The sequence below is a fragment of the Castor canadensis genome, chromosome 5 (assembly GCF_047511655.1).
Source record: "Castor canadensis chromosome 5, mCasCan1.hap1v2, whole genome shotgun sequence".
In the NCBI taxonomy this organism is placed as follows: Eukaryota; Metazoa; Chordata; class Mammalia; order Rodentia; family Castoridae; genus Castor; species Castor canadensis.
This window is the reverse complement of record NC_133390.1, coordinates 71,353,168-71,380,850: the sequence shown is the minus strand read 5'-3', so window position 1 is coordinate 71,380,850 and position 27,683 is coordinate 71,353,168. Positions and strand designations below refer to the sequence as shown.

General features: G+C 39.1%; 1 protein-coding gene across 2 annotated transcripts in view; it reads left to right on the top strand.

Moving 5' to 3' along the window:
• The first annotated feature begins 1,734 nt into the window (after positions 1-1,734).
• Hacd2 (3-hydroxyacyl-CoA dehydratase 2) overlaps positions 1,735-27,683 on the top strand; it is a 110,803-nt gene continuing 84,854 nt past the window's right edge. The window contains exons 1-3 of one of the 2 annotated variants that reach the window (XM_074073295.1): positions 1,735-1,955; positions 4,689-4,806; positions 23,330-23,348. In XM_074073295.1, the coding sequence (XP_073929396.1) occupies positions 1,801-1,955; positions 4,689-4,806; positions 23,330-23,348 (292 nt within the window). In that variant the 5' untranslated portion in view covers positions 1,735-1,800. The remainder of the gene's footprint in view (positions 1,956-4,688; positions 4,807-23,329; positions 23,349-27,683) is intronic. The other variant, XM_020186469.2, reaches the window with a different exon arrangement.

Here is a 27,683-nt window from a genome sequence, read left to right as displayed (position 1 = left end):
GAAAGATCAAGGAAAGTAAGACATGGGAACAGAAGCCAAGAACTCAGAAATAAACTTTCTTTGTTTAAAACTTTACAGTTCCTCACTAAGCTGCAATTCATAGTTTTTTGTTGTTGTTGTTGGTGTTATTATTATTTTTTTAAAGCAGCTCTTTGTGACCTTGCCTGCTTTGCCTAAATGATTACTAAGCTCTGGAAACTGAGCAAGTATATCTTAAAGAAAGACACTTGTCCTGGAAACAAAATATTTAATAAAATGACTTGTTTATGACAGAAGTGTTTGTAAAGAAGGAAAAAAATATCTTAAGGAAGGACATTTGACATAAAAGTGATACAGGGTAAGACAGGGAGTTAGAAAATGTTTAATGGCTGAGAACAATGGCTTGGATGTTGTTAAGTCCACGTTCTGGATTGTTGACACTAACAGAAAGACTTGTGAGATATAGCAGGGTCTAACTGACCTACAGCCTTATACCCTGGAAAATGACAGCACTGGACTGACAATCTAAGGCCAAGAATGCCCCTATCAGACATATGGGAGGAGCTTATGATGCATAACCTAGTTTCTGGAAGTTAGCAACAAATTAACCCAGTTTTCCAGGACTGACCATGTCCATAGACCCCAATAAAAGCTTGAGGTTTTGGAACCTCCAGAGTAGTGCTCCTTTTTTAGCCTGTCTACCCTCTCACCTGGAGGGTGCACTTTTGCTTTGCTTTCACTTTGCTTTGCATTAATAAACCTGCTCCTGCTTAAGTCTCCTCTGTGCCCCTCTTGAATTCTTTCTCCAAGGCAAGCATTTTCTGGTTCCCAGACCCAGTGACCCAAATCCAATGACAAAAGGTGCATCTAATGAAACCTATCAGTTGCTTAAAGGGATGCTTAAGGAAAAGCAGACATCTATGTCACAATGTCCCAAATGTAGTAAATTTGGTATTTCCGGACCTGACTGGAATATCAAAACAGCGTAACAGCAGAGTGATTAAAGGTACCAGGTGTCCAGAACAAAGGACAGCACTTATCTTAAGGTGAATTTAATCGAAACTCCCAACCCACTTTTTCACCATAAATGCCTATGATGATAGAACACTCAGTGTACCTCTTATCAAATGAACGGAATCCATTTCTTTCTTTCCTTTACTAATTAACTTTCTCAATTTCTACTTCGATAATTTGTGTGTGTGTGACAAACAGTCACAAACTGGGGGCAGGAAGAGGCATCTTCCTTTTTGGAGACTTCTCTGTAGTTTCACCAGTTCTGGTAAAGGGCGCACCCTACAAAAAGGCTGATTCCCTTCACCTGTGGGATGGATGGCAGCGTCAACTACCTGATCCAAAATGGCATGCAACTTGAGCAAATGTGCATAGGAGTGAAGATAAAGCCACCGAGGAAAACCAAGAGAAGGAGGAACAAGGAAAGCATTTTGAACCAACATGGAAGCGGTGGTTATAAGAGATGGAATGGAGAGAAACGAAGCATCCACCTGTCAAAAACAGCAGGCCTGGAGAGGGTGGCCAAGAACCACATTGACCTATTCCAAGATGGCGCCGGGAGTGGTTACCGGCAGCTCGCCAGAGGCCGGATTACCCTCATCCAAGATGGCGGGGGCGACTGAGGCGAGCCGAGGGACGAGAGAGCCAGGAGCGACTCTGCCCTCACCCAAGATGGCGGCCTCCGTGGGCCCGGTCCGGGCTCCGCCCCGCGCCGGCCCCGCCTCCCCCTCATCCCTCTCCCCGCCCCCTCGCCCTATCGCGTCCAGCCCGAAGTGCTCGCGCCAGGAGAGCGGGTTGCTGGTGCTTGACATGGCGGCAGTGGCGGCGACTGCAGCGACGAAGGGGCATGAAGGGGGCAGTGGCCGGGCCGGAGCTAGCAAAGCCAGCGGCATGCGGAAAAGGAAGGGCCCGGGGCCTTTGGCCACGGCGTGCCTGGTCATCTACAATGTGGTGATGACGGCGGGGTGAGGCTGGGGCTCGGGGAGGCGGGAGCGAGCCTGGCCGGGGAGGGCGGCGCGGCCCGGCGCGCGCGGGCAGTGGTGTCCGGGACCTGCACCTGGCGCTGAGGATGGCGGGGCTTCTAGTCGGCCCGGTGGTCGCCCGCGGGCTCCGGTCCTGGGGAGGTCGGCCACTTTCCCGAGCACCTGAATCCGAGGGGGCGCTGCCCCGACGGCCTGCGAGCCTGGACTGGTGGGCTGGGTGGCCACAGGTGCAGGCGCTGGCCGCACGCCGGCCATCCCTGGCGCGGAGGACAGCGCCGGCCAGTCCAGCCTGGGGAGCTGAGGCAGCCCGGGCTGCAGGGTGACCGTTGCTTTAGGCGGCTGATTTCAAAATCCCGGCTAAGCTTTCATGGGAGAGCACTGTAAGTGGGAAAGCGTTCAAAGTTTTTTGGCCGGCGACCTGAGCAGAGCAGTGCTGTAGGGGATTTAGACTTTTTAGAATGCATTTGGGTTGGGGTAAGGGACGAAACTGGGGGATGAAGGTAGAGGTGCGGGTGAGGGGAGAATAGACCCTCGAAACGGTGGGTCAGCCCATCCTCAGCCCTTATCAGCAGGTTCTTAGTTCTAGTTCTGACACCTAACTCCCCTTGTGACTTTGAATGTATCACCTTTTTTTCTGGGCCTCGGTATAAAGAGTTGGGCTAGTGATCAAGGTTCCTCTAGCTCAGCAATTCTTTGATCTCATGGTTTTGGTGAGGAGAATCACAGGATCAGATCGTTGCTGTGAGTTTTTAAATTGTATTCATTTGCACAAAAAAATTCTCAAACTTTTTTCAGTGAAAAATTTCAAACATGCAGAAAAGCTTAAAGAACGGTATAGTGAGCATCCAATTTTGATTTATTTTTTAGAATAGGTAACACATTGGCTGTTTCAAAATTCAAAGTAAACACAAGGGTGTGCAGTGAAAATCTTTTCCTCCTAACCTTCCATTCCACCCAAACCCCCTTCCTTGAGGCAGCTAGTTTTATGTTATTCTTCAGACACTGATACAGGCACATGTATTTATACAAAGGTCTTATCTTTACAGTTCAGCACCTTTCTGTTTTCATTAAAAAAAAAAATCTTGGAAGAATCATAGGTTTATTGCTAGTGTAAGAAGCGGTAGGTGTTGAAACCTAGCTTGGAGAAGTTGTGACTTGCTTGAGATCATAGAACTTCTTAAAAGTGATCTAACTTATCGGTCATCTAAACTATTATAGACACAAGTTTCCTTTCAAATAAATGGCCACATAGATTGATATTTTTTAAAGAATATTCAGGAATTTATGTATGTTTGTATATAAAAATTCTTCTAACAAGAGCATTGCACAGGAAGGGATTTTAACGTACACGGGGGGAAGAAGAAATGTGTTTATTCCTGGGTGATAAACACAATGAGGTAGAGGGTAAGGAGTGGTGTCCTAAACCAGGAAGAGAATCTGGGACTGTGAGTGCAATGTAATGCTCAAATTTAGTGCTAATAAATAGAGCAGTGATTTATTACCGCTAAGGTTGGGCCAGTTACATCATTAAGGAATTCATTTCTTTTTTCACAAACTCCTATTTAATGTCCTTGTATGATAGTTTGTAGAAGGAATAGATCATGTATACCATTGCCTAGTTGAGATTGTGCACTTAGGTATATCTATGACTGCCTTCTAGGAGACCCCCCCTTAATAATAAAGGCCCATTTGTTTCATTATGGAACTTAATAAAAATTACAGGACCTGACTTATTTTTGAGATGGAAAGTGGAGCAGAAATGTAACATTTACAGCTGTATGCCAGAGTACTTCCTTGTTTTGTATTTTTCTAATCAATAAGCCTATTGATCTGTCTTTTCTGAGTTGGTTTTGGGAAATTCAACTAGAACACTTAAAAGCCGGCCTCTTATTCTTTATTTGCAATTTTGAAAGGATAAATTTTAAGGTATGGTTATGTTCCAGTGAGATTCTTGTAAAAAAAAAAAAGAAAGAAAGAAAACATCTTTTATTATTATTAAAGACCCTTCAACTGCACATGCCATTTAATTTTGTCCTTGAAAAATTCCCCCCTCTTGTCTTAAACTTTATGACACCTAATTTATCTGCACAAGGACCATTTTAGCTTATTCCCTTCATTTTGACCTTATTCTCTGTAGGCAAGTTTGCCAAAAAGACAAGCTCCCAGTGGGTGAGGTGCCACCATGCTTTTACTGAGCACTCTTGGCAGACTGCTGTTGGTGATGTGATATTTATGTGCATTACAACTAAGTCTTGAGAGCTATAGTTGATGTGTTAGTTGCTTTCACATCAATGTGATACCTGAGATAATAAACTTATAAAGAGAAAAGGCTTTTGGCTCACAGTTTTAGAGGTTCCATTTCACAAACAATTGATCTCATTGCTTTGAGCCTGTGAAAGCAGCACATGATGACAGGGGTGGGTAACAGAGTCAATCACCTCATGGCCAGGGAGCAAAAGAGATTAAAAAGGAATAGCCAGGGACCCCCAATCGCCTTTCAGGGCACACCCACTTAAAGACCTCCCCATCTCTCAATCATATCACCTTAGAGACTAACCCTTTAACACATGGGCCTTTGGGGGGCACTAAGATCCAAACCATAGCATTCAATTAATCTAGAATCAAGATTTTGCTAAAGAACTGCATCTACCACATCTTTTTCCTGCATTATATCCTATCCCCTCACCTCCTCACTGCTCTTTTCTCTTTTATTAGGTGGTTGGTTATAGCAGTTGGTCTGGTCAGAGCATACTTGGCTAAGGGGAGCTACCACAGCCTTTATTATTCAATTGAAAAGCCTTTGAAATTCTTCCAAACTGGAGCCTTACTGGAGGTAGGTTTGAGATTTGTTATGTCAAGTAGTCATGTCTCTGTTGGATTTGCTTTAAATTTTGAAATTTTGTCCTGTTGATACTTCATCTACCTTTTTGACAATGTAGATAAGATAAAAATCCCATTTAACTTTTATTAGTTGGAGTATATTTTATATTTAACTTTTATTAGAAATCAAATGATACAAGCTTATATTAAGATTTTTTAAAATTCTAAGACTTTTTTTTAGTGGTACTGGAGTTTGAACTCAGGGCAAGTGTTGGCAAACTCAGATACTTTGCAGGTTCATTTAATGGGAACAGTGTAGTTGGTGGGTATAAGGTTTTAAGAGTGATAGATATGAGAGACAATAGAACCTATCTAAAGGTAAGTTTAAGAAGTTAAACAAATTATAAAGAGCACATAAGTGTTGGCAAACTCAAAGACTTTGAGGGCCACATAATGGAAACAGTAAAGTTGGTTGTTATATGCTTATCTGGGTCCACTCTCCTGGGATGAGTATAGGTTAGGTTTTTTTTTGAGTTACAAGTGACAAAAACCCAATTCAAACTATTTTAAGAAAAAAGGAATTTACTGGTTTCTGTTGCTGAGAAAGATCCAGGTTTAACCCAGAAAATGAAAGGAACCAGCTAAGATTAAGAACCAAGGATTCTTGCCATCTCACTGTCTTATTATCTCTATTTCACTTTGAATGTTAATGTTAGGCTTTCCTATTGCAGATGGCCTTCATTCACATGGCAAGAAATAGGGAAGAAGTTCATTTTCCTCAGGATCTGTGTTACACACAGTTCTAGGGAAGGATTCATTTATACCAATTTAGGTCTTGACAGTGATGTGAAACATTTGCTTAGCCAGGCTTAGGAAAAGGCCCATTCTTATGGCCAAGGGACTATAGATGTAGTTAGTGGAAATGAGGGAGTAGAGATATTTGGGGGCATGTAATATCAATAGCTGCTGCAGTTCTTTGTGAAAACCTTTAGGCTGCGGGGAAGACCTGGTTAACATTTCCTTAGCCTTCAGGACAAGCCTGAAGACATTTATACCTCAATGGCAATTTTTAGAACCTGAGCCATAGTTCTGTGATATTTAAGAAAAAAGTCATTTACCTCCATAAAATAAAATGTGGTCCTCTACCTTTCACCTTCTCTTTCAAAAGCAAAAAGTTGTAGGGTTTTTTGGTTTTTTTAACAGTTATGGGGGTTTGCACTCAGGGCCTCATGCTGCTAGGCAGGTGCTCTACCACTTGAGCCTCACCCCCAGACCTTTTTGCTCTAATTATTTTCCAGGTAGGATCTCACGTTTTTTGCCTAGGCCAGCCTGGACAGAGAGATCCTATTACTTAATGCCTTCTGCCTCTTGCAAGCTGGGATCACAGTTGTTCACATCAGCTTATTTATTGAAATCACCTCTCACTAACTTTTTGCCTGGGCTTGCCTTGAACTGCATTCCTTCTTACCCCTTCTGCATAATAGCTGGGATTACAGATATGAGCCACTATACCCTACTAGATTGTAGTCTTTATTTCTGTTTTTTTCCTCTGAGAAAGTAGGGGAATTTCAATACTGTCCATACTTAAGCATTTCAGGTGGGTGGTGTGATGGAATGAGCTTCCCTGGGAGTCTGAGTACTCTTATTCTAACTGTGCTGGTTTTATCAACTTACTCTGTAGAACTGGAATGTCTTACCCACCTTTCTGATTTGCAAAATAATTAGGTTAAGTAGATTTCTAAAGTCCTTTCCTACTCTAACAGTTTAAATCTATGGAAACTAGCAAATTCTAGTGTGAGCCATTCTAAACCTAGAGGCTTGAATTTTTTGGAAGGGGACAGTAGTACTTTATCTGTCAGAGCTTTGGCCTATGTGATTCCCTCAAGCTACAGAGAAAGAAATTGGGGGGTCAAGACCACCCAAAACTGCTCCAGTGCTTGATATAGTAGGGAGTTGTACCCAACTGGAATACTTCATTAATTTAAAAGGGATTCTTTTTAAGACTTTACCATATTAAAGGAATAATTTGAAATTTTTAAGTATGTCTTAGGGAAGGTAGGGGCATTAAGCAGTGTGATAAGAAATCCACTCAGGAACTAAGACTTTGAGGGATTAGTGTGTTCATCCCTATTGAATTTTTAACAGATTTAAGAAAATATCTTAAGATATTTAATAGGGATTTAAGAAATTATCTATTATCGCTACTGAAAACCAATTAGCTGACAAGTTCTGAATGTAAGGAAGGAAATACTCCCACAAACATGTAGGGAATTAACATGGCAGGTGGGCAATGGTGGGAGCCCTCAGACCCGGCTGGAGTGCCAGCTTGCTGGGATGTACTTTGTGTGTAGTAGTTTAAGGAGTATTTCCTCACCTATCCAACCTTCATTGTATAATCATTAGAAGTATGCAGTGCTGGTTAATTACAGCTAAGTTATCCTATGGAACTTAATTAGTACTTGACAGTATATCCCACGTACGGAAAAATGAATCCAGGGAAGTCAGCTACTCATGTACACATCTGTGTGCTGATTGTTATTCTCTAGTAGGATCTGTGGGAGTTGGCTTAAAAAGAAAATAGAAATTACTTATTTCCAAGAAACTCCCAATCCTCTTAAAAGTATAACACTTCAGTTTTTAAAAAGATTTAAAACATTTATCAAGCAAGGACATGTATTAATATAACACCAAGAAGCTTACTTATTTTCTGAGGGAATGATTTTTCTGTAAAATGGATGCAAAAATATATTGAGTTGGTGAAACAATGGTACAGATTTTGTTTTTTCAGCGATGTGTATTTGAATCCAGGGCTTTGTGCACACTAGGCAAGCACTCTACCACTGAGCTACATCATATCCAGTCTGATGATAGAGATTTTTTTTATTAAAATGGACACAATCTTAATTTTTTCCGACCTACTAATCTAAGAATGTCTTACATATTTTTCATAGGTAAATTTTCAAATTATCTTATAGTTAGTAATTTAAATAAGTATGTGTTTGGGTAATAAGTGTTGTGGAAGCTGATTCCTTGCTAAAAAGGAGCTTACGGGCTGGGGATGTGGCTCAGTGATAGAGCACTTACTTAGCATGTGCAAAGCCCTGGGCTCAATCACCAGCCCTCTGCCTACCTTCCCACCTCACCCCACCCCATAAAAGACAAGGAACTTAAAATTCTGTTGGACAGATGATTTTATTCAGGCCATTTGCTGGACATAACAGAAACCTCCTTAACTAACTTAAACAGCAAGAGTGATTTATTTTAAGTACATAAGTGCCCCATGGAATCCTAGGGCAGGAATGCAATCAGGCTTTAGGAATGGCCTGGAGTCAGGGACTAGAACACCATAGCAAGCCAGGAGTACTTATTTGTCTCTTGTTCTGCTATTCTCTCTGTGTGTTTCTCTTCTGTTCTTCTCTTCCTGCAGACTACTTTTCTCAGTTTCTTAGTCTACATAGCAGATATTGGTAACAGTCAAATCTCCTGAGATTGTAGCTCTTCTGATCAAGAGAACAGATAGTTGGAAACAGAATCTTCCTCCCAATTTTGCATTCCCAGTGAGTGTCTAAATGGTCCAGCTTGAATTAGGTGCACATTCCTGGACCTCTAGACAGAAGCAAGGTCATGATAATAATATGGAAGGGAAGAGGGAAACAGTGATTTTTAGAAAAAAAAGTGTAGATAGAAAACCTAGGAAGTATTTACCAAAGTACTCACAAGACAAAATATCACAAATAAAGGATGAGATTTATTTATTTAGTTTGTTTATTTATTGAAATAGCATCTTCCTGTGTTGCACAGGCTGTTCTTGAGCTCCTGGGCTTGAGCAGTCCTCCTGGGACTACAAGGGTTATCTACCATGCCCCGTTGTGGTATGAGTTATAAATTGATTTAGGTAAAATGTTGATGATCAGTGTTGTAGGCCAAGAGATTAGCATGTGAATAATATATTGTGTCTTGAGTTGAGTCTTAGTTTATCTTGAGAACTAGGCAGCAAAAACAAATTTTTAAAATGCCATTCATGGATAACAAAATTTGATGCATCCATGTTATAAAAATGAGTTAATTGTTAAACCTAAATGAACCTTGAAAACATGTTTACAAAAGAAAGAACACACAAAAAGTCACAAATTGTATTGTTCCATTTATATGAAATGTCCAGAATAGACAAATGCATAGAGAAAGAAAGTAGATTAGTGGTTGCCAGAAGTTATGCAAAGAGACAGTGGGTCCAGAATTTGCATAATAGGTCCAGAATTCCTTTTAAAGGGATGAAAATGTTGATTGTCAGTACTGGAGTTTGAACTCAGGGTCTCACCCTTGCTAGGCAGGTGCTCCACCACTTGAGCCACTCCAGCAACCCTTTTTTGTATTGGGTATTTTTGAGATAGGGTCTTGCTTTTTGCCCAGACTGGCTTCAAACCATGGTGGTCCTAATCTCTGCCTGTCCAGTAGCATGAGCCTCTGGGACCCAGCTGAAGATGTTCTTAAAATAGATCATGGTAATGGCTGCACACCTTGTGAATATGCTTAAAAACACTGAATTGTACACTTTGAAAGGGTGAATTTTGTAGTATGTAAATTATGTCTCAGTTTTGAAAAAAAAATGTCTATAATGAGCTATGAGTAAGTTTTCCTTTTACTTCACTCTTTTTTAGGATCCATGAGATTCATTGATAAGGCAGACTATCTACTTTTGCTGAGTAGAGATTAAAAATTAGTACGTGATGCTGCATTGTAGCAGTTTAAAATGATTTCTGAATAAATTTGAACTTCTAGATGTCTTGTTAACATAAGACTCTTAATATAACAAAGGCACTTCTAAATATGCACAATTGGATGAGCCTCTGTGATTGAGAGTGAGCATTCAGAGGGTTAAGGTTGCTCTGCAGAGACATTACCTTTTGGGGCTGATAGAGACCATCTCCAACCTAATATACATCATTCTGTATATCATTTATCTACCATCGTCCTGGGAATGCTTAGTGCACCACAGGAATTCCCTTCCCCTTCCGTTCCCTTCCAGATGCTTCTGCTGCTTAGAACTCCCTTATTTACAAAGAGGAAAAAACACCTTAGGCTTGTTTCTGATCTTTTCCTAGAGATGACCTAGGGCTGGGTCTAAAATGACAGAACTGGTTCTGGAGAGCAGTGAGGCAGAGCAGTGTTTGCCATGTCTCCTGACCCTACCACCACTTTCTCAGCCCCATCTCTGTATTATAATCAGACTCTTGGTTTACCTCCCACTGTCTTCAACTCCTTAATGAAATACCAGGAAAATAATTTTGGATAGTTCTCTAAAATAGAGTACAATCTTAGATATCTCTGTTGTTAAGAAGAGGCCTCACATTTTGTCTTCCTGAGTTTTTCTGCTTGTGTGGCTCAAACCCTGGATGATTTTTTTCCTCTGTGAAGACATTAGGTGGTTAGGTCCATGCTGTTACTAATATAGTACTATGCTTCAGGCACTGAAGTCATGCTTGCTTCTGTGAATTGTTAATATTCCTCCTTGTGGAAACATGTTGATTTCCCAATAACAAAATTTCCAAAATTTCCTATCTTACAAAGGAATTTTGGAAACACAAGCTATGCACTTGTTAGACTATCTTATTCTAAAGATTACTTTTGAGAAAACATCTCTAAAAGAGACTTCTGAAAAACTAGCAGACCAAGTCATAGTGGAGATATCAAACACAAATTAGACAGACAGCAAATCCCAGAAAAACCAGCTTCAAAAACAATGTGAGAACCACGGAGAAAAAAAATGAACTTGGGTATAATTAATAAGTGTCACAACATCAGAAGAGGAGAGGGAGCCTGTAGGAAACAGGAACCCACCCACACAGGCCTCATTGCTTGACAACTCAAGCAAGTAGAAGCAAAATGATATGGTGTTCAAAGAGGTGAGAAAGCTAATGACTATATAAGGGGATGTGCTGAGAAAAAAACCCTAAAAATACCAGTGGTGACAGTGTAGGGCAGAAAAGAGGCCACGGTACACAGAAATAGGTGAACCTGTAGATTCAGGAAAGGCAGGTGTTCCCAGTCATAGATGGTCCAGATAAAACAGATTACAAAGCAGAAACCATGGGGAAATTTTCATAGTTCACCATTTGAAGTACAAAAAGAACATTCTAAAATTTGGAATGCCTAGCACGTCAGAGAGTCTATGCGTTGGTGGACTAGCTAATGAGTGCTTGACTATCAGAACAATAGGACGACAAAATACGTAGAGAAGTAGTGAAACTCAACAAACTAATAATAAGCAATAGAGCCAGTGCATCTATAAAACTCATTAAGAGCATGCAAACTTCCAAAAATAAGGCTACCAGAAGAAATAGAAAAGGTTGGAATGTATAATTCATAAATAATCAGGGAGGAAAATTTAGAAAACTTCTGAATGGAAAGGCCAGCTCAGTATGGTTATTGAGAGTACAGAGTCACACAGAGGCACTCTTTACCCAGAAAAAATATTCCTTCCCTTTCTGGACATCTGTTTGTTAAGATCTTAAACTTAAAGATAAAAATTTCTAGCAAGAAAAAAAAAAAAAAAGATTTAAAAAGGTAATAGTAAAAGCAACTTGAATCCAATGACTTAGTTAGACCTTCTTACAAGAGAAAAAATAAAATCCCTATGAAGCTAGGTGAAAGCATTAGTTTCCTAAATTTTAGATATGCAATTTCCTACAGATGGAGCTACCTTGGAAACACCTACAAAAGTAATGGGACTTAGAAAGAAATGTAACAAAGGTGTTTCACTGCTATAGGAATAGTTGAGTCTTCAGCACTGTCTGAAAGAACTTTCTGCCTGATAATGTTCCAAATATTGTCCGATATAGGCACTACTAGTCACGTGTGGTTATTGAGCTCTTGAAACATGGCTGGTAGGACTAAGAGACTTAAGTTTTAAATTTTATTTTCATTAAAATTGAAATAGACACATATGACCCATTGATGCTGCACTAGACAGCTTTAGTCCATGATACAGATAAGGTGTACACATGAAATTTCATATTCAGGTTTTACCATGATAGAATAAAGTGGGAAGAAGGGACAAGCAAAGGAAGGGAAACATAACAGTGTAAATTTTACATCACCCTGAGTTTATAACTTCTTAATTCATAAGTTAAAAATAATGAGAATAATTATTAAAATATGCCCATGTTTCAGATTAGGAAAATCAGTAGAAGAAAAGGAAACTTGCAGGTGTTGAATAGGTATGGAAGGGAACATATCAAACTGTTGCCAGTGCTTCCCTCTGCGGGGGAAGGAGGGTGGGGTAGGAGTGGCAAATTAAGGAAGATTTCCACTTTTACTCTTTATACTTTAGTGTGTATTCATGTACCACTTACATGGATTTTATAGTAAAGTCATGATAAAATGTAATGAAAACAACATGCGTAAGGAAAGCAAAAGTTAAATGGTTTTTGAAGAAAGAAGAAATAGCTTAGATAGTTTATCTTTTGATTTAAAGAAAAATGCATCCTGGGTTCAATCCCAAGTACCCTGCCCACCCCCCCCCAAAAAAAAAAAAGAGAGAGAAAAACTCAGTTTTCTGTGTTTGCTATGCAAATCCTGTTAAATTGGAAAAAGAGAATGATATCATCCTATTGGATGATAGACTATAGCACAAATACATTGTTTCTAATGTGTATGTAACTCTACTGAAGAAATCTATCAAAATAAAGTGGTGTTTACTTTTTTTAAAAAGAAGTAGAACAGAATCTAATAGTCTGTTGCTTATAAGCGATAGGGATAAACCAGCCTGTTACTACCAAACATCAAGAAAAGCAGGACTAGATAAGCATGGTTATACATGCCTGTAATCCCAGCACTTGGGAGGCTGAGGCAGGAGAATTGAGAATTTGAGGGTCAGCCTGGCTACTAAAGAGGCCCTTTCTCATTAAAAAAAAAAAAAGAAAGAAAAAGAGTGAGACGGCCAGATTGCATTGTCCTAGCATAACATAAAGATTTTAGAGCAAAAGCCAGAGAAACTTTCTGGCTGATAATGTGCCATCTAACGAGAACATAAGAGATACATGTTGGTGGAATCACTTGATGAGCAAATGATTATCTGAACAGATGAACAAAACAGAGAAAAGCTGGCAGAAATGCTGTAGAAGTAAGAAATGGAATTTCAAGTTCAAGGTAGCCTGAACTTAATAAGAAAGAAACTGAACTTGAAAAAGAAAGAAAGAAGGAAGGAAGGAAGGAAATAAATTTGAAAGAAAGAAAAGTTGGATTGCTTAGTCCCAGTATAAGGAGGTTGATTTCACAATAGAATAGGAGTCACAGTAGGTATAAAAAAAACACTGGGGCTACTAAGACTTAGTTTGGTCATTAGTTAGCCCTGTAACCCTTAACCTTTCTGGGCTTTAGTTTATTATGTACAGCAGACATACTGGATATGATGACATGAAGTTTTCCCCCAGTTTTAAGTTCTGTGAGACTTTAGCATTTCACTATAAGAATATGAAAATTAAGCACAGAATGAATTAATAAATTTTACAGCAGCCTATAGCATGAGAGGTGAAGTTAAGTAACACAGAAAATTTTAGTAATTAAGGAGATTTCACTTATCTCCTCAAATGTATATAAACGAATTTTGAAAACGTGAGTACTAAAAAAATAGTCCTTTTTCTTGCTAATGTTCTGAACAGTGAGAAATAACTTGAGGAGTTGCATAAGGAGTGTGAGAGTCACTTTTTTTAGCAGCGGCTAAGCTGGAGGACATGCTTTAGTGTGTGAGCCATAGGGGTTTGCTAACTGAACTCCAGAATTAGATTTCCACCCACCCCATCCCAGGTGGCAGCATCCAGAGTGGCATGGAAGAACCATGAGAGAGGTTCTTTATGGAACCTCTAGGGTGAAGCGGAATTCAGCATACTTTGTTTATTCTTCCCCAGACTTACTACTAGGAGGAATCAACATTCCTTGCCTGAGGTAAAGAAGTTAAAGGATGGAGAGAAACCAATAATACCTGGTAGAAATCCCTCCTCAAAGACATCAGAGGAGAGGGGAAAGGTATTTCCTTCTCCTAATAAGTACCATATTTACTCATTGTAGAATAAAAGCCAGATGACCATAAAGAAGAAAATGTATATCAGTCATAACTTCACTACCTGAAGATAACCACTATCAACATTTTGGTGACTATCCTTCAAGACTATGTGTTAGGACTGAGGGTATAGCTCAGAGGTAGTGTCTGCCTAGCATGCATGACATCCTGGGTTCTGTGTTTGTACTGCAAAAACAAAAGTATATAGGTAAATTTTAAGCAAAAATGGAATTCAGTATGCAGTAATATGATTATTTTCAAAAGAAGTCAAATATTGGTAAGTGAAGCTCATGATTATGGACCCTTTGCACAGTGAAGAATGTAGAAGATATGTTTAGTGAAGTTGGCCTGCTCAGAGATTTTTTGTCCTTGCTGAAAGGTCTCCCTGTTCTTGAGGCTAGACCCATAGCAACTGTATCTCTTCTTTGTGACAGTGCTTCTTAGGCTATAACTGGCTACTGATCCAGGGGTGTGTACATTACCCACATTGGGCTGGTCAGATTTTTTTTTGCTCTCAAAAATTTGGAATTTTGAATTGAAAGATAGGAAGGGAGAAACTCTGTGGCCAAATCACATTGATGCATGAACTACAGTTGAACTCTCCAAAGCTGCTTGGGTTCCTATTCCCCTTCAGACCTGTTAAACTCTTTAGGGAGGCTTTGCCATTTTTTTTTTTTATCTTAGATTAAAACTGAAATTGAAGAGATTTGTTGGTCTTACAAAAACTTTTTAAAAAGATGTTTCTAAATAGCCTATTGTATAAAGTGAAATTGAGATTACATTTCAAAACTAAAGTCAGTGTATTTTTCAGTAGATGGAAATGAAAAGGACTTAGGAAGAGAGAGGAGTATATGACATTTTTAGGGGTGATTTTGAATATGGCAAGTTCTCTAAATTTTTTTCCAATGAGGTATGCTTATTCTAGCCCAGTGATTCTCGGGGAGCTCATTAAGAGCAACTCTACTTCTGTAGAGTGCTTTTGGAAAATTGTGAGGGTATTTTGATTGTCACAGTGACTGGAATGTTCCTGGCTGCATGTCCTACAATGTGTGAGACAGCCCCTTCTATCTCCCCAGGCTAACCACTATATAAATATATAGTCTTATAGTATATATTAATACTGAAAAACTTCATGAGATATTAAATAAAAAACTTGTTACGTTGGAAGAAAGTTGTAGTTTTTTTGTTGTTGTTGTTGCTGTATAACAAAATGCCACACATTGTCCTCACTGCTTAAAACAACTCTCTTATTAGTTTGCAGTTTTATAATTCAGAAACTGGACTTGGTGGGTTCTCTGCTCAGGGACTCACAAGACTGAAATTAAGATGCAAGACTGAAATTAACAAGACTGACACTCAATTCCTTAGGGAGGCTCCAGGGAAAGAAGCTACTTGCAACCTCATTCAGGTTATTGGCAGAATCCAGTTCCTTGTAGCTGAAGGTCTGAGGTCCTCATTTCCATGCTTGCTGTTGGCTGACTACAGGTCACTTGTAGATCTTATGCTGCTCTCTAGTCCTGGCATACAGCTCCCTCCATCCTCAAAGCCAGCAGTGGTATGTTGTGTCCTTCTGTTTATTTATTTATGCAGTGCTAAGGATCAAACCCAGGGCCATGTACATGCTAGAAAGCTCTGCTTTTAGAGGACTGTCCTGAAACCCACAGAATGAGAGAAAATCTTTGCCAGGTATCCATCCAATAAGTGACTAATGTCCAGAATCTACAGGGAACTCAAAAAACTCAACCCCCAAAGAATCAATATCCCAACAAAGAAATGGGCACATGAATTAAATGGAATTCTTAAAGGAAGAGGTACAAATAGCCAGTAAATACATGAAGAAGTGCAACTTCCCTTTTATAAAAGAGATGCAAAACAAAACAACACTTAGATTTCATCTCACCCCAGTTAAAATGGTCATAATCAAGAATAATAACAACAACAAATAACAAATGCTGGCGAGGAGGCAGTGAAACAGGAACCCTTATACACACTCAGTGGGAGTACATATTAGTACAACCACTATGGAAAGCTGTATGGAGATTCTTCAGAAAGCTTTAGCTAGTTCTAGCTTTAGCTAGAACTGCCATATGATCCAGTAATACTGTTCCTAGGCATCTACTCAAAGGAACGTTAGCAGGATACAGTAGGGACACCTGTACACCAATGTTCATTGCAGCACTATTCACAATAGCCAAGCTTTGAAAACAACCCAGATATAACTGATGAATGGATCAAGAAATTGTGGTATATATACACAATGGAGTATTACTCAACTGTGGGTTTTAAACGTGGTTTAAAAGTAAATGGGTGCAATTGGAGGATGTCAGGTTAAGTTAAGTAAGCCAGGCTCAGAAAGAAAAAGACTGCAAGTTTTCGCTCATACTTGGAAGATAGATCCAAAACATAAACATATGCAAAAATAAGTATGATCATATGCAAACTCATATGTAGAACATGTCAGTAACAGTGGAACTACTCTATGGAACTTGGGGAAAGAGGAAAAGGAACAGAATGATAGAGCATCAATAATATTATAAACCATAACATCTGTGAAGGTAGAGAATATAAGGATATGTATTGAGGTAAAGGGGTGAGGGAGAGTAATGGAAGGGGCTGAATGGACCAAAGTAAAGTATACCCACAGCAGGGATACATAGAAAAAACTCTTTGAATATCAACTTCAATATTAACAATGAAAGAAAGGACTGTAAAATAGGTGTAGTATGTGTCAGGGGTACTAATAGGAGTGGGGAAGGTGAATGAAGGAGATTAACGTGAGGATATATGGTTGATGTACTTCATATGCTTATAAGAAATAGAATAAAGAAACTTCTTACAATTGCTTTAAGTGAGGCAGAGAGGGGGTTGAATGGGGAGAGAGAATGGGGCTGATCTAACTAATATACAACATAAGCCTAATCAAAACTGTCATGCAATGACATAAAATGAATATATCCTAATTAAAAATTTTCATAATAAAAAAAAAATAAAGGACTGTCCTTATTGGGTCAGGTCCATCCATATAATCACTGTCCCTTAAGATCAGTTGACATGAGATGTTAATTACATCTGCAAAATCCCAACACTGCAGTACCAAGATCAGGGTCTGATTAAATAGTCAAGAAACATAATCTTGGGGGATCTCTTTAGAATTCTGCCTGCTACTGCTGTTGTTCCAAAGAGAGAATCTTAAGTAAAATAAAAATTATGACTTGAAATAATTTGTTCATGCTGCACATTCTGTTCTGAAAGTACTGTAGCATTTTTGAGCTAGCATACTTAGTTGAAAAGGATTTCAATGTGTTAGTGTTATTACTGCAAAAGTGATAAGATTGATTGAAAATATGTAACAAGAAATTTGAGATTCCTGTTCACCCTTCAGTTACTAAATTAGTGTGAACACTTGAAAGGCAGGGATATATTATTATCTGTGTATGTGTCTGTGTATGTGTATACTGATACGAAATCTTGGTTGTGAAATAGAAATTTTATTTTTAGATAACTATGGTTTTTCATTTTATCCTAAAAGTATCCCCAATCTATTACATAACTGCTTCATTGCCTCTTGCATTACTGTGTGTGTGTATGTGTGCATGTGTATTTTTTTTTTTTTTTTGCCCCTTATTCATTAACGAGGAATAGAAATTCCTTGTTAACACTGTTTTAAGAACATGATGGCCAAGGTCAATTTTTACAGATGAGGCATTGTTGTGTGACTCAACAGGGTTTCAATACAGAAGGACAGGTTTTCTGTGATAACTTTCTTCTCACTCCGTTCCATGTCATAACATAAGAGATTATTTTGGCACCATTAAATAAGACCTAACTCATAGTCAGGAATGGTAGTTCATGGCTGTAATCCTGGCTACTCAGAAGGCAGAGATCAGGAGGATCATGGTTCCAAGTCACCCCAGGCAAAAAATTAGCCAGATCTCATCTCATCTAATAAAAGTAGTGGTATGTGTATGTGATCCCATCTATGCCTGAGGCATAAATATGATTGTGGTCCAGGTGGCTGTAAAAGTGAGGAAAAAATAACTAAACAAAGGAGGCTGGAGGGTGTGCCTCAAGTGGTAGAGCACCTGCCTAGCAAGGGCAAGGTCCTGAGTTCAAACCCTAGTATCTCCATATGATCATCCAAAACTGAACCAAGAGGATATTAATCACCTGAATAGATCTATAACACAAAATGAAATTGAAGCAGCAATCAAGAGTCTCCCCAAAAAGAAAAGTCCAGGACCTGATGGATTCTCTGCTGAATTCTATCAGACCTTTAAAGAAGAACTGACACCAACCCTCCTTAAACTGTTCCACATAATAGAAAGGGAAGGAAAACTGCCTAACACATTTTATGAAGCCAGTATTGCACATATCCCAAAACCAGGCAATGATACCTCCAAAAAGGAGAACTATAGGCCAATCTCCTTAATGAACATTGATGCAAAAATCCTCAATAAAATAATGGCAAACCTAATTCAACAACACATCAAAAAGATCATTCACCACAACCAAGCAGGCTTCATCCCAGGAATGCAGGGGTGGTTCAACATACGAAAATCAATAAACATAATAAACCACATTAACAGAAGCAAAGACAAAAACCACTTGATCATCTCAATAGATGCAGAAAAAGCCTTTGATAAGATCCAACACCATTTCATGATAAAAGCTCTAAGAAAACTAGGACTAGAAGGAAAGTACCTCAACATTATAAGAGCTATATATGACAAACCTACAGCCAGCATTATATTTAACAGAGAAAAACTGAAACCATTCCCTCTAAAATCAGGAATGAGACAAGGATGCCCACTATCTCCACTCTATTCAACATAGTACTGGAATTCCTAGCCAGAGCAATTAGGCAAGAAGAAGGAATAAAAGGAATACAAATAGGTAAAGAAACTGTCAAAATTTCCCTATTTTCAGATGATAGGATCCTATACCTTAAAGACCCAAAAAACTCTACTCAAAAGCTCCTAGACACCATCAATAGCTACATATAAAATATGTAGCAGGATATAAAATCAACATTGAAAAATCATTAGCATTTCTATACACTAATAATGAACAAACTGAGAAAGAATATATGAAAGCAATTCCATTTACAATAGACTCAAAAAAAATCAAATACCTAGGTGTAAACCTAACAAAGGATGTGAACAGCCTCTACAAGGAAAACTATAAACTTCTGAAGAAAGAGACTGAGGAAGACTATAGAAAGTGGAGAGATCTACCATGCTCATGGATTGGTAGAATCAACATAGTAAAAATGTCTATACTCCCAAAAGTAATCTACATATTTAATGCAATTCCCATCAAAATTCCAATGACATTCATTAAAGAGATTGAAAAATCTACCGTGAAATTTATATGGAAACACAAGAGGCCACGAATAGCCAAGGCAATACTCAGTCAAAAGAACAATGCTGGAGGCATTCAAACTGTATTACAAAGCAATAACAATAAAAACAGCATGGTACTGGCACAAAAACAGACACGAAGACCAGTGGAACAGAATAGAGGACCCAGATATGAAGCCACACAACTATAACCAACTTGTCTTTGACAAAGGCGCTAAAAATGTACAATGGAGAAAAGACAGCCTCTTCGACAAAAACTGCTGGGAAAACTGGTTAGCAGTCTGCAAAAAACTGATACTAAATCCATGTATATCACCCTATACCAATATTAACTCAAAATGGATCAAGGATCTTAATATCAGATCCCAAACTCTAAAGTTGATACAGGAAAGAGTAGGAAATACTTTGTAATTAATAGGTATAGGCAAGAACTTTCTCAATGGAAACCCAGCAGCACAGCAACTAAGAGATAGCATAGATAAATGGGACTTCATAAGGCTAAAAAGCTTCTGCTCAACAAAAGAAATGGTCTCTAAACTGAAGGGAACACCCACAGAGTGAGAGAAAATATTTGCCAGCTACACATCAGACAAAGGACTGATAACCAGAATATATAGGGAACTTAAAAAACTAAATTATTCCAAAGTTAATGAACCAATAAAGAAATAGGCAAGTGAACTAAACAGAACTTTCTCAAAAGAAGATATTCAAATGGCCAAAAAACCACATGAAAAAATGCTCATCATCTCTAGCAATAAAAGAAATGCAAATTAAAACCACACTAAGATTCCACCTCACCCCTGTTAGAATAGCCATCATTAGCAACACCACTAACAACAGGTGTTGGCGAGGATGCGGGGAAAAAGGAACCCTCTTACACTGCTGGTGGGAATGTAAACTAGTACAACCACTCTGGAAAAAAATTTGGAGGTTACTTAAAAAGCTAAACATTGATCTACCATATGATCCAGCAATACCACTCACTCTCGGGGATATACCCAAAAGACTGTGGCACAGGTTACTCCAGAGGCACCTGCATACCCATGTTTATTGCAGCACTATTCTCAATAGCCAAGTTATGGTAACAGCCAAGATGCCCCACCACTGATGAATGGATTAAGAAAATGTGATGTTTAATGCATTGGAATTTTATGCAGCCATGAAGAAGAACGAAATGTTATCATTTGCTGGTAAATAGATGGAATTGGAGAACATCATTCTGAGTGAGGTTAGCCTGGCCCAAATGACCAAAAATCGTATGTTCTCCCTCATCTGTGGACATTAGATCAAGGGCAAACACAACAAGGGGATTGGACTTTGATCCCATGATAAAGCAAGAGCACCCAAGGGAGGTATGAGGATAGGTAAGACACCTAAAAAACTAGATAGCATTTGTTGCTCTCAACGCAGAGAAACTAAAGCAGATACCTTAAAAGCAACTGAGGTCAATAGGAGAAGGGGACCAGGGACTAGAGAAAAGGTTAATTCAAGAAGAATTAACTTAGAAAGTAACACACATGCATAGGAAATCAATGCGAGTCAACTCCCTGTATAGCTGTCCTTATCTCAACTAGCAAAAACCCTTGTTCCTTCCTATTATTGCTTATACTCTCTCTTCAACAAAATTAGAGGTAAGGGCAAAATAGTTTCTGCTGGGTAAGAAGGGGTGGGGGGAAGAGGGAGGGGGCGGAGCGGGGATAAGGGTGGGGGTGGGGGAAGGGGAGAGAAATGACCCAAACATTGTATGCACATATGAATAAAATAAAAATTAAAAAAAAAACCCTAATATCTCCAAAAAATTTTTTTTTAAATCCAACTCTCATTTCTTCAGTTTCTCTAGTTTGTTACATTTCCATTGTTACTTACCTCAATACTGTTTTCTTACTCATGTTATGTTAGTCTGTACCTCTGGTCTTTTATTTTCCTATACTTGTCCAGAGTGATTTCCAATGATTTTATTTTTAAATCCAAGCTTATTTATCATAAGTTTGCATGTATATCTGACTGGCTGGTTGTCTTTATATTCCCAAACATTTGTATTTTGAAATACATATTTTAAAAAGAATTTTATCTATAAATTTCATTTCAGGATAGTAAAGGCATTATAAAGTATGTGTGCTTAAAAAGGGGTGGCTCAGTCTGACAGGACTGAGACCTAGTCTTCTGTCCTGCAGGGAAAATATGATGACACTAAGCTGTTTCATTCCTTTCCTGTAGTCAGCAGCCTGGCTGTCTTGTCACCTACATGAATAGAATAGGCATGCCTGCTGTCTTCTTGCCTCAAAGGATACTCTTCATTCCTCATTTTAATCTACATATATCTTTTAGTTTTCCTCACTCTGCAGCGGGAGATTCTGTTTATCTTAATAATCCCACATTTGAGATGCTTAGCAGCACCTCCTTTTGAAAAAGATATTTGACTCACAGCATGGAAATTCTTTTGTTCTCTTCTCAGTTACCAGGAAATTTGTTCAGCTTGGTTTTTTTAATCTAAGCTGTTTCCCCTTTGCCCTTACAAAAAAAAAAAAAAAAAAAAAGGAAAGAAAGAAAGAAAAAAAAATGATGAAATAATTTTTGAGAACAGAGTCATGAGTCTCATCAGCATGTTTTAGATAAGTCTTGTCAAGTCCTGGCCTCTGTATATTATATCTCATAATTATTATACAATGAGTAATATAATAGAAAGAACAGTGGAGAGCTATATTGGTGGCTCACACCTGTAATCCCAGCTATTTGACAGATAAAGATTGAGAGGATCAAGGTTTGAGGCCAGTCCAGAGGAAAAAGCTAGACCCCCATCCCAGCAATAACCTGGCTGTGATGGTACACACCTATAATCTCAGCTACATAGGAGGCATAGTTAGGGGGATCACAGTACCAGGCCAGCCCTGAACAAAAACACAAGACCCTACCTGAAAAATAAACTGAAAAGTGAAAAGGGCTAGAGGCATGACTTAAGGCTATGAGTTCAAGCTCCACCACTGCATTAAAAAAAGAAGTAGAATACAAATAAAACCAAGACTCTTAGTCCTGGCCTTCATATCCTACCTTGGGCAGTTTATACAACTTTTCTAAGCCTTGGTTTTTCATCTGCAAGTAGAGATATCCTGCCTATCTGCCTGAATTATTGCTAGAATCAAGTAGTACATACAAGACTGCTAGAGAAGTTTTGTAAAAATTCTAAAAAGCGATACAATAACTGAGGTCTTATCATCTAGAAAATCTTTGGTCACTAAATCAGCCTTGTAGATGGCTTCAAATTACTTTTTTTTTTTTTTAAATACCACAATCACCAGGGATAAAGCAATGCTATGCAGAGGATAGATCGGAAGGGGATTTAGAAGTGCCAAATCAGACAGTTGGGTGACCATTGAAACAGTAGAAATCTCACTCAAGGCAATGAAAGTAAAAACAGGTCTTGGAGAGCAGTTAAACTTGGAGGAGAGGAGAAGTTGAAACTAACAGACTGGGAACTAGGTGATCATAGGTATAGCATGGGAAGGAATGAAAGGATGGGCTTCCCATCAAGGCCAGCCATGTTTGGGCTGCTGCTGATATGCTAGCTGGAGGTAGCTAAGAATATTGACCTGGATTTTGAAGGTGTAGGGTTAGAACTGGACCAGGGAACACCTCTGTAGTGAGATCACTGAAGGGGGCAAGATGGAGACTGAGGGTGGAGCTCGGTAGAATGAATGTCTGCATTGAAGGGTCTGCTGGGCAAGAGGAGCAAATGACCTCTGATCACGCATTCCATGGTCTGTGACAGTTCTGTTCTGCAGAGTATGGGACATAGGAGACCTTATATCCTTGCTGCTTTTGTGAGTTTATGTGTTATAAAAGAGGTCCTTGATATCTGACAAACCACTGAGTGAAGATTAAATCTTCCTTAGGATATCTTCCAAAGATATATAAACTAAAAATGAAGAAACAAACAAAAAGGCAGCAAGAATTTATGTTTTGTTGTGTAGCCTGTACCCAAGTTTAAAAATGGAATGTTTGTTTTTCATATTCAGTATTGCTGGCAGGCACTGTTCTATTCTTACTGAAAAAAGCTGATATGAAATTAAGCTATAATATTTGATCCTTACTTATTTTTTTCTCCTTTTTTTTCCCTCTAGATTTTATATTGTGCTATAGGTAAGTATGGAACTTTTTCCTTATCGTGTATGTGAATTTTGCCTCTTTTTAAAAGTCATGGATGATAGGCTTGATTTGATTCTTAATGAATATTCAAAAAATTAAACCATAAAATTTAATCATTTTATAAAATTGCTCAAATTGGAATGGCTTCTGTTTTCTAAAATCATAGGTACTTTTTAGTTGTTATCGCTGAACACTTTATTATTTGTCACAGTTCTTTATCAATTTAAAAGAAGTGTCTTGGACTGGCGGAGTGCCTGCCCAGCTAAGTGTGAGGCCCTGAGTTCAACCCCCCAATACCTCCAAAAAATAAAACAAATCAATAAAATTCTAAATAAAGAACTGAGTTCCCCTTCTTGTATAAGGATACATTCGTGTGTTTTTAGAAGTATGGCTTGGGTCCTGGTGCTGGGGTGTGTTGGAAAGCCCTCTCTGATTACTTAAATAATATATTCTCTGCTTATCCTTAAAATAGGAGCATGGTGTATGCCACCTCCCAAATGAATATGATATGTAAATGAAAGTATAAGTGTTTGTAATATAAATGTAAGGGATTTCTACTACAAGCAAGACACAGTGTGTTTATCTTTCTCTTTTTGTTGGGATGGTGTCATTGTGTTTTGTTCTGGAACTGAAGACAAAGCATCTTCATTATGAAGAGTTGCACCTTTGATGATTTCCACTTCTGGCTTGGGGGTCTGTGGATATAGTTCAGGACCCTTGAGTGATGTGCAGAATTTTGTATGCATGTGTCTGTTTATTTGGGGGGTGGAGAGAGGAGAATTCATACCTTTCATTAGACTCTCAGAGGAATTTCTGATTCCCCAAAAGGCTTTAGAACTTTTGAAGGACAGATTTGAAAGGGGCTTGGGAGCTCAACTGTCATATGGTCTGCTTTTCTAGAGAAGATTAAATGACCTGACCCAGGTTACACAGCTAGTGAATCTACCTCATTTGGAGCCTCTGACTCCACAGTCTGCCCAGCTGATTTTATTTTATGACAAATGGCTTACGTTCAGTCTTACACACATTTCCTTCTTAGTCTTTTATCTGCAATTTTGAGATGGAAAAATTTTATCCCTTCTTAAATGATTAAATAAATTAAGCATAGGCTAGCAAATTGGGAGACAGATTTAGCCAGAGAGAGTTTGATAAACATTTTAGGCGTTCTCTACATGATTGAACTATATACTCCTCATCCCCCACTTTCTTAACCTCCAGCTGCCTCTCTATAAAGCTCTTTGATGCATATTTTCCAAGTTTCTTAGTCTGTATGGACTGCCATAATAAAGTACAGACAGCCCTCTACTTATGGTGGTTCGACTTTTTTAATATTTCACCTATATTGTGGTATAAGACAATATGCATTTGGTAGAAACTGTACTTTGAATTGCAATCTTTTCCCTGGCTAGCGATAATGGAGTGTGGCAAGGCTGGGCAGTGGTGAGCTGTAGCTCCCCATCAGCCACATGATCACAAGGGGAAACAATCCATACTCTGCCTTGCACTGTGTTGCTTGATCTAGGATGTGTGGTAGGTTAGGTGTATTAAATGCATTCTCAACTTACTATATTCTCATCTTATGCTGAGTTTGTTGGGCCATAATTCCGTAGTAAGTCAAGGAGTGTCTTTCCATAAACCAGATAGCTTATAAACAACAAACATTTACTTCTCACAATTCTGGATGCTGAGAATTCCAAGATCAAGGTTCTGGCAGATTTGGTGTCTGGTTGAGGGCCTTAGCCTCATAGACAGTACCTTCTTACTATGTCCTCATGTGGCATAAGGGCCAAAGAGGCTCCCTGGGGTCTCTTTTTGTGAGGGCACTAATCATATTTATGAGCATCCTCATGATCTAATCACTCCCTGAAGACCTTACCACTTAATAGGATTGTGTTGAGAACTGGGTTTCAACAATATTGAATTGTTGGGAGCCAAAAGCATTCAGACTGTAGCATTGAGCATGTGTACTATTATTTTAATTAATATTTAATTATTTTAGCACCCAAATCCCTTTATCTATCTTAGATAGATAGATAGAATATGCTCTTACACTTTTTCATAAAACTTCTATTCCTGAGAATAAAGTTTCTGACAAATGTATTTTTATTTGCTTGTTAATCCCCCATGCCCCAAAAAAAAAAATCATCAAGTACCTAGTAGGCCTGTCCCCATGTTGGGCAGCAGGAGTCAAGAGGTGAGTAACAGACTTAGGTTCAGGAAACTCCGTTAGGTGGGCACCCCTGGCTTCTCTGGCATAGTGCATCCTGAGGACTGGCATCCCTGTCACACTCTGTCTAGAAGGTTTGTTCACAGTTTTGCTTCCCCATCAGACTGTCAGCTACTCAGGGGCAGATTCTGACTCATCTCTGCATCTCCAGGGCCTTGAGTGGTGCCTGACACGCAGGAGACTCTTGCAGAATCCTGCTTGTTTCCTCAGGTACCTTGTACTGACAGTGAATCTCTCCCATATCATCACGCTTTGCCATCCAACTTCATTTTTTTCTCAGCTCACAGACTGCTTAGAGCTCTGTATCTGAGAAATAATGTTGACCCTAACTTTTGAGCCTACATTCTGACCTCTCACTACATAATTCCTCTCTGTCCTTCTTACCAGATTTATGGCAGACTCTTTCCACTTCCTCACTGTCATTTACACTTTAACCCAGCAGTTGGGCATTTGTCCCCTTGTCCAGTGAAAATTCCCTTCTGGTGCAAAATCAATGACTGTTTCTGCTAAATTCCATGGCTGGATTTCTCAGCTATGCTGGGCTTCTCTGAGGACGATCTCCTTGAGGTCCTGCTCCTTCAGTTTTCATTGTACTGAGCTTTCCTAGTTTTTCTTGGATATCTGGTCTTTTCTTTTTTTGTTGGGTGCCTCTCTTTCTCCCCTTGCCCCTTAGTTGTGGAAATTCTCAGATCATGTCCTGGCTCATTGTTCTTCTGACTGAACTTGCACTCCTTGTGATCTCTTGCCTTTTCACAATATGAGTCACGATTCCTTCTTCTCTAATTCCTAGTCATGCCTGTACCCAGACTTAAGACTTGCCCATTGACCTTGTGGGTATCCACCCCTGCACACACACAGGCACCTGTTCCTTTGTATGACCCTCATTTCTAGACTCTGCCTCTGTATTCTCTTTGTCAGAAGTGCATCAGCCACAGCCTTTCAGTCACCCAGCCTAGACCTGGATGGAGCTCATCACTGGCTCCTCCCTCTCTCTCACCCACACCCTACAGCAGGCCATCGTAGAATTTTGTCAGTTAATAATAAGAGCCACTATTTACTGAGTACTCTGTTCCAGTGTTGTACATTCATTTTCTCTTTTACTTCCCATGTAACAGTTGACAAGACTGAGGACTAGAAAATTTCATATCTCTGTTCTCATCACAAATAGCTTGATTTAGCCATTATACATATCTCAAAACATCATGTTGCATACTATAAACATATTTTTTATTTGTCAATTTAAAAAGAAGAGGCAAGGGGAAAAAGATTTCCTATCTTGTCAAAGTTTACACAACCAGGTATTAAACCTGTTGCCACATGGCTCCAAGACTACTTCACACTCTCTAAGGGCTTCAGATAAAAGATGTTCTGATCAGGTCACTTACCTGCTTAAAGGTCTTCACTGTTTTAGATTTCTTCATGCTCTGGACCCTGCCCCTGTCTCCAGTCTTACCTGTCTCCCTTCCCCACCTCCCACTCCACACTTCAGCAGTCCTGACCTTCTGATGAGTCACCCCCTGCACCACATTGTTGTGCCACTTCTTACGTCTATGTCTGGGCTCATGCTTTGCTCCCTGCCTGGAAATAAGCAGAACATTCAGCCAGCTAGCTAGCTCTTTGCTCTTCTTCCTCCATTGTGCTTCCTACCACCCACTGGCTGGATTAGGCACTGTGCCTCACTTTTCTGTAATACTCCATGCTTACCTATTACTGCACTTGCCATATTGTATTACTTGTGTTCTGTTACTGTACTCACATCCCCACCAACACTACCAGACATTTGGAAAGCGAGAACTGTTCCTTACGAATCCCTGTGTCCCAGCACATAATAGTAACTACCCATAATGGGAACTTGGTGAACATTTGATCATGATCTTACCAAATCCTAGTGGATTTCCAAAACTTGTTTCGAAATGTTTTCAGTTCCTTAAAAGAATTAATGATAACAATAATAAATAAGCTGCTTTTAACATGAACCTAAAGGCAATGCTTTATTTTTTTATTTATAAAACTTTGAAGTTTATTTTTGAAATGATGGTATATTTCCCTGTGGTCTTCTGAAAGTTTTCACAACTTAGTCTTTTAGGAACTTATTTAAGAGC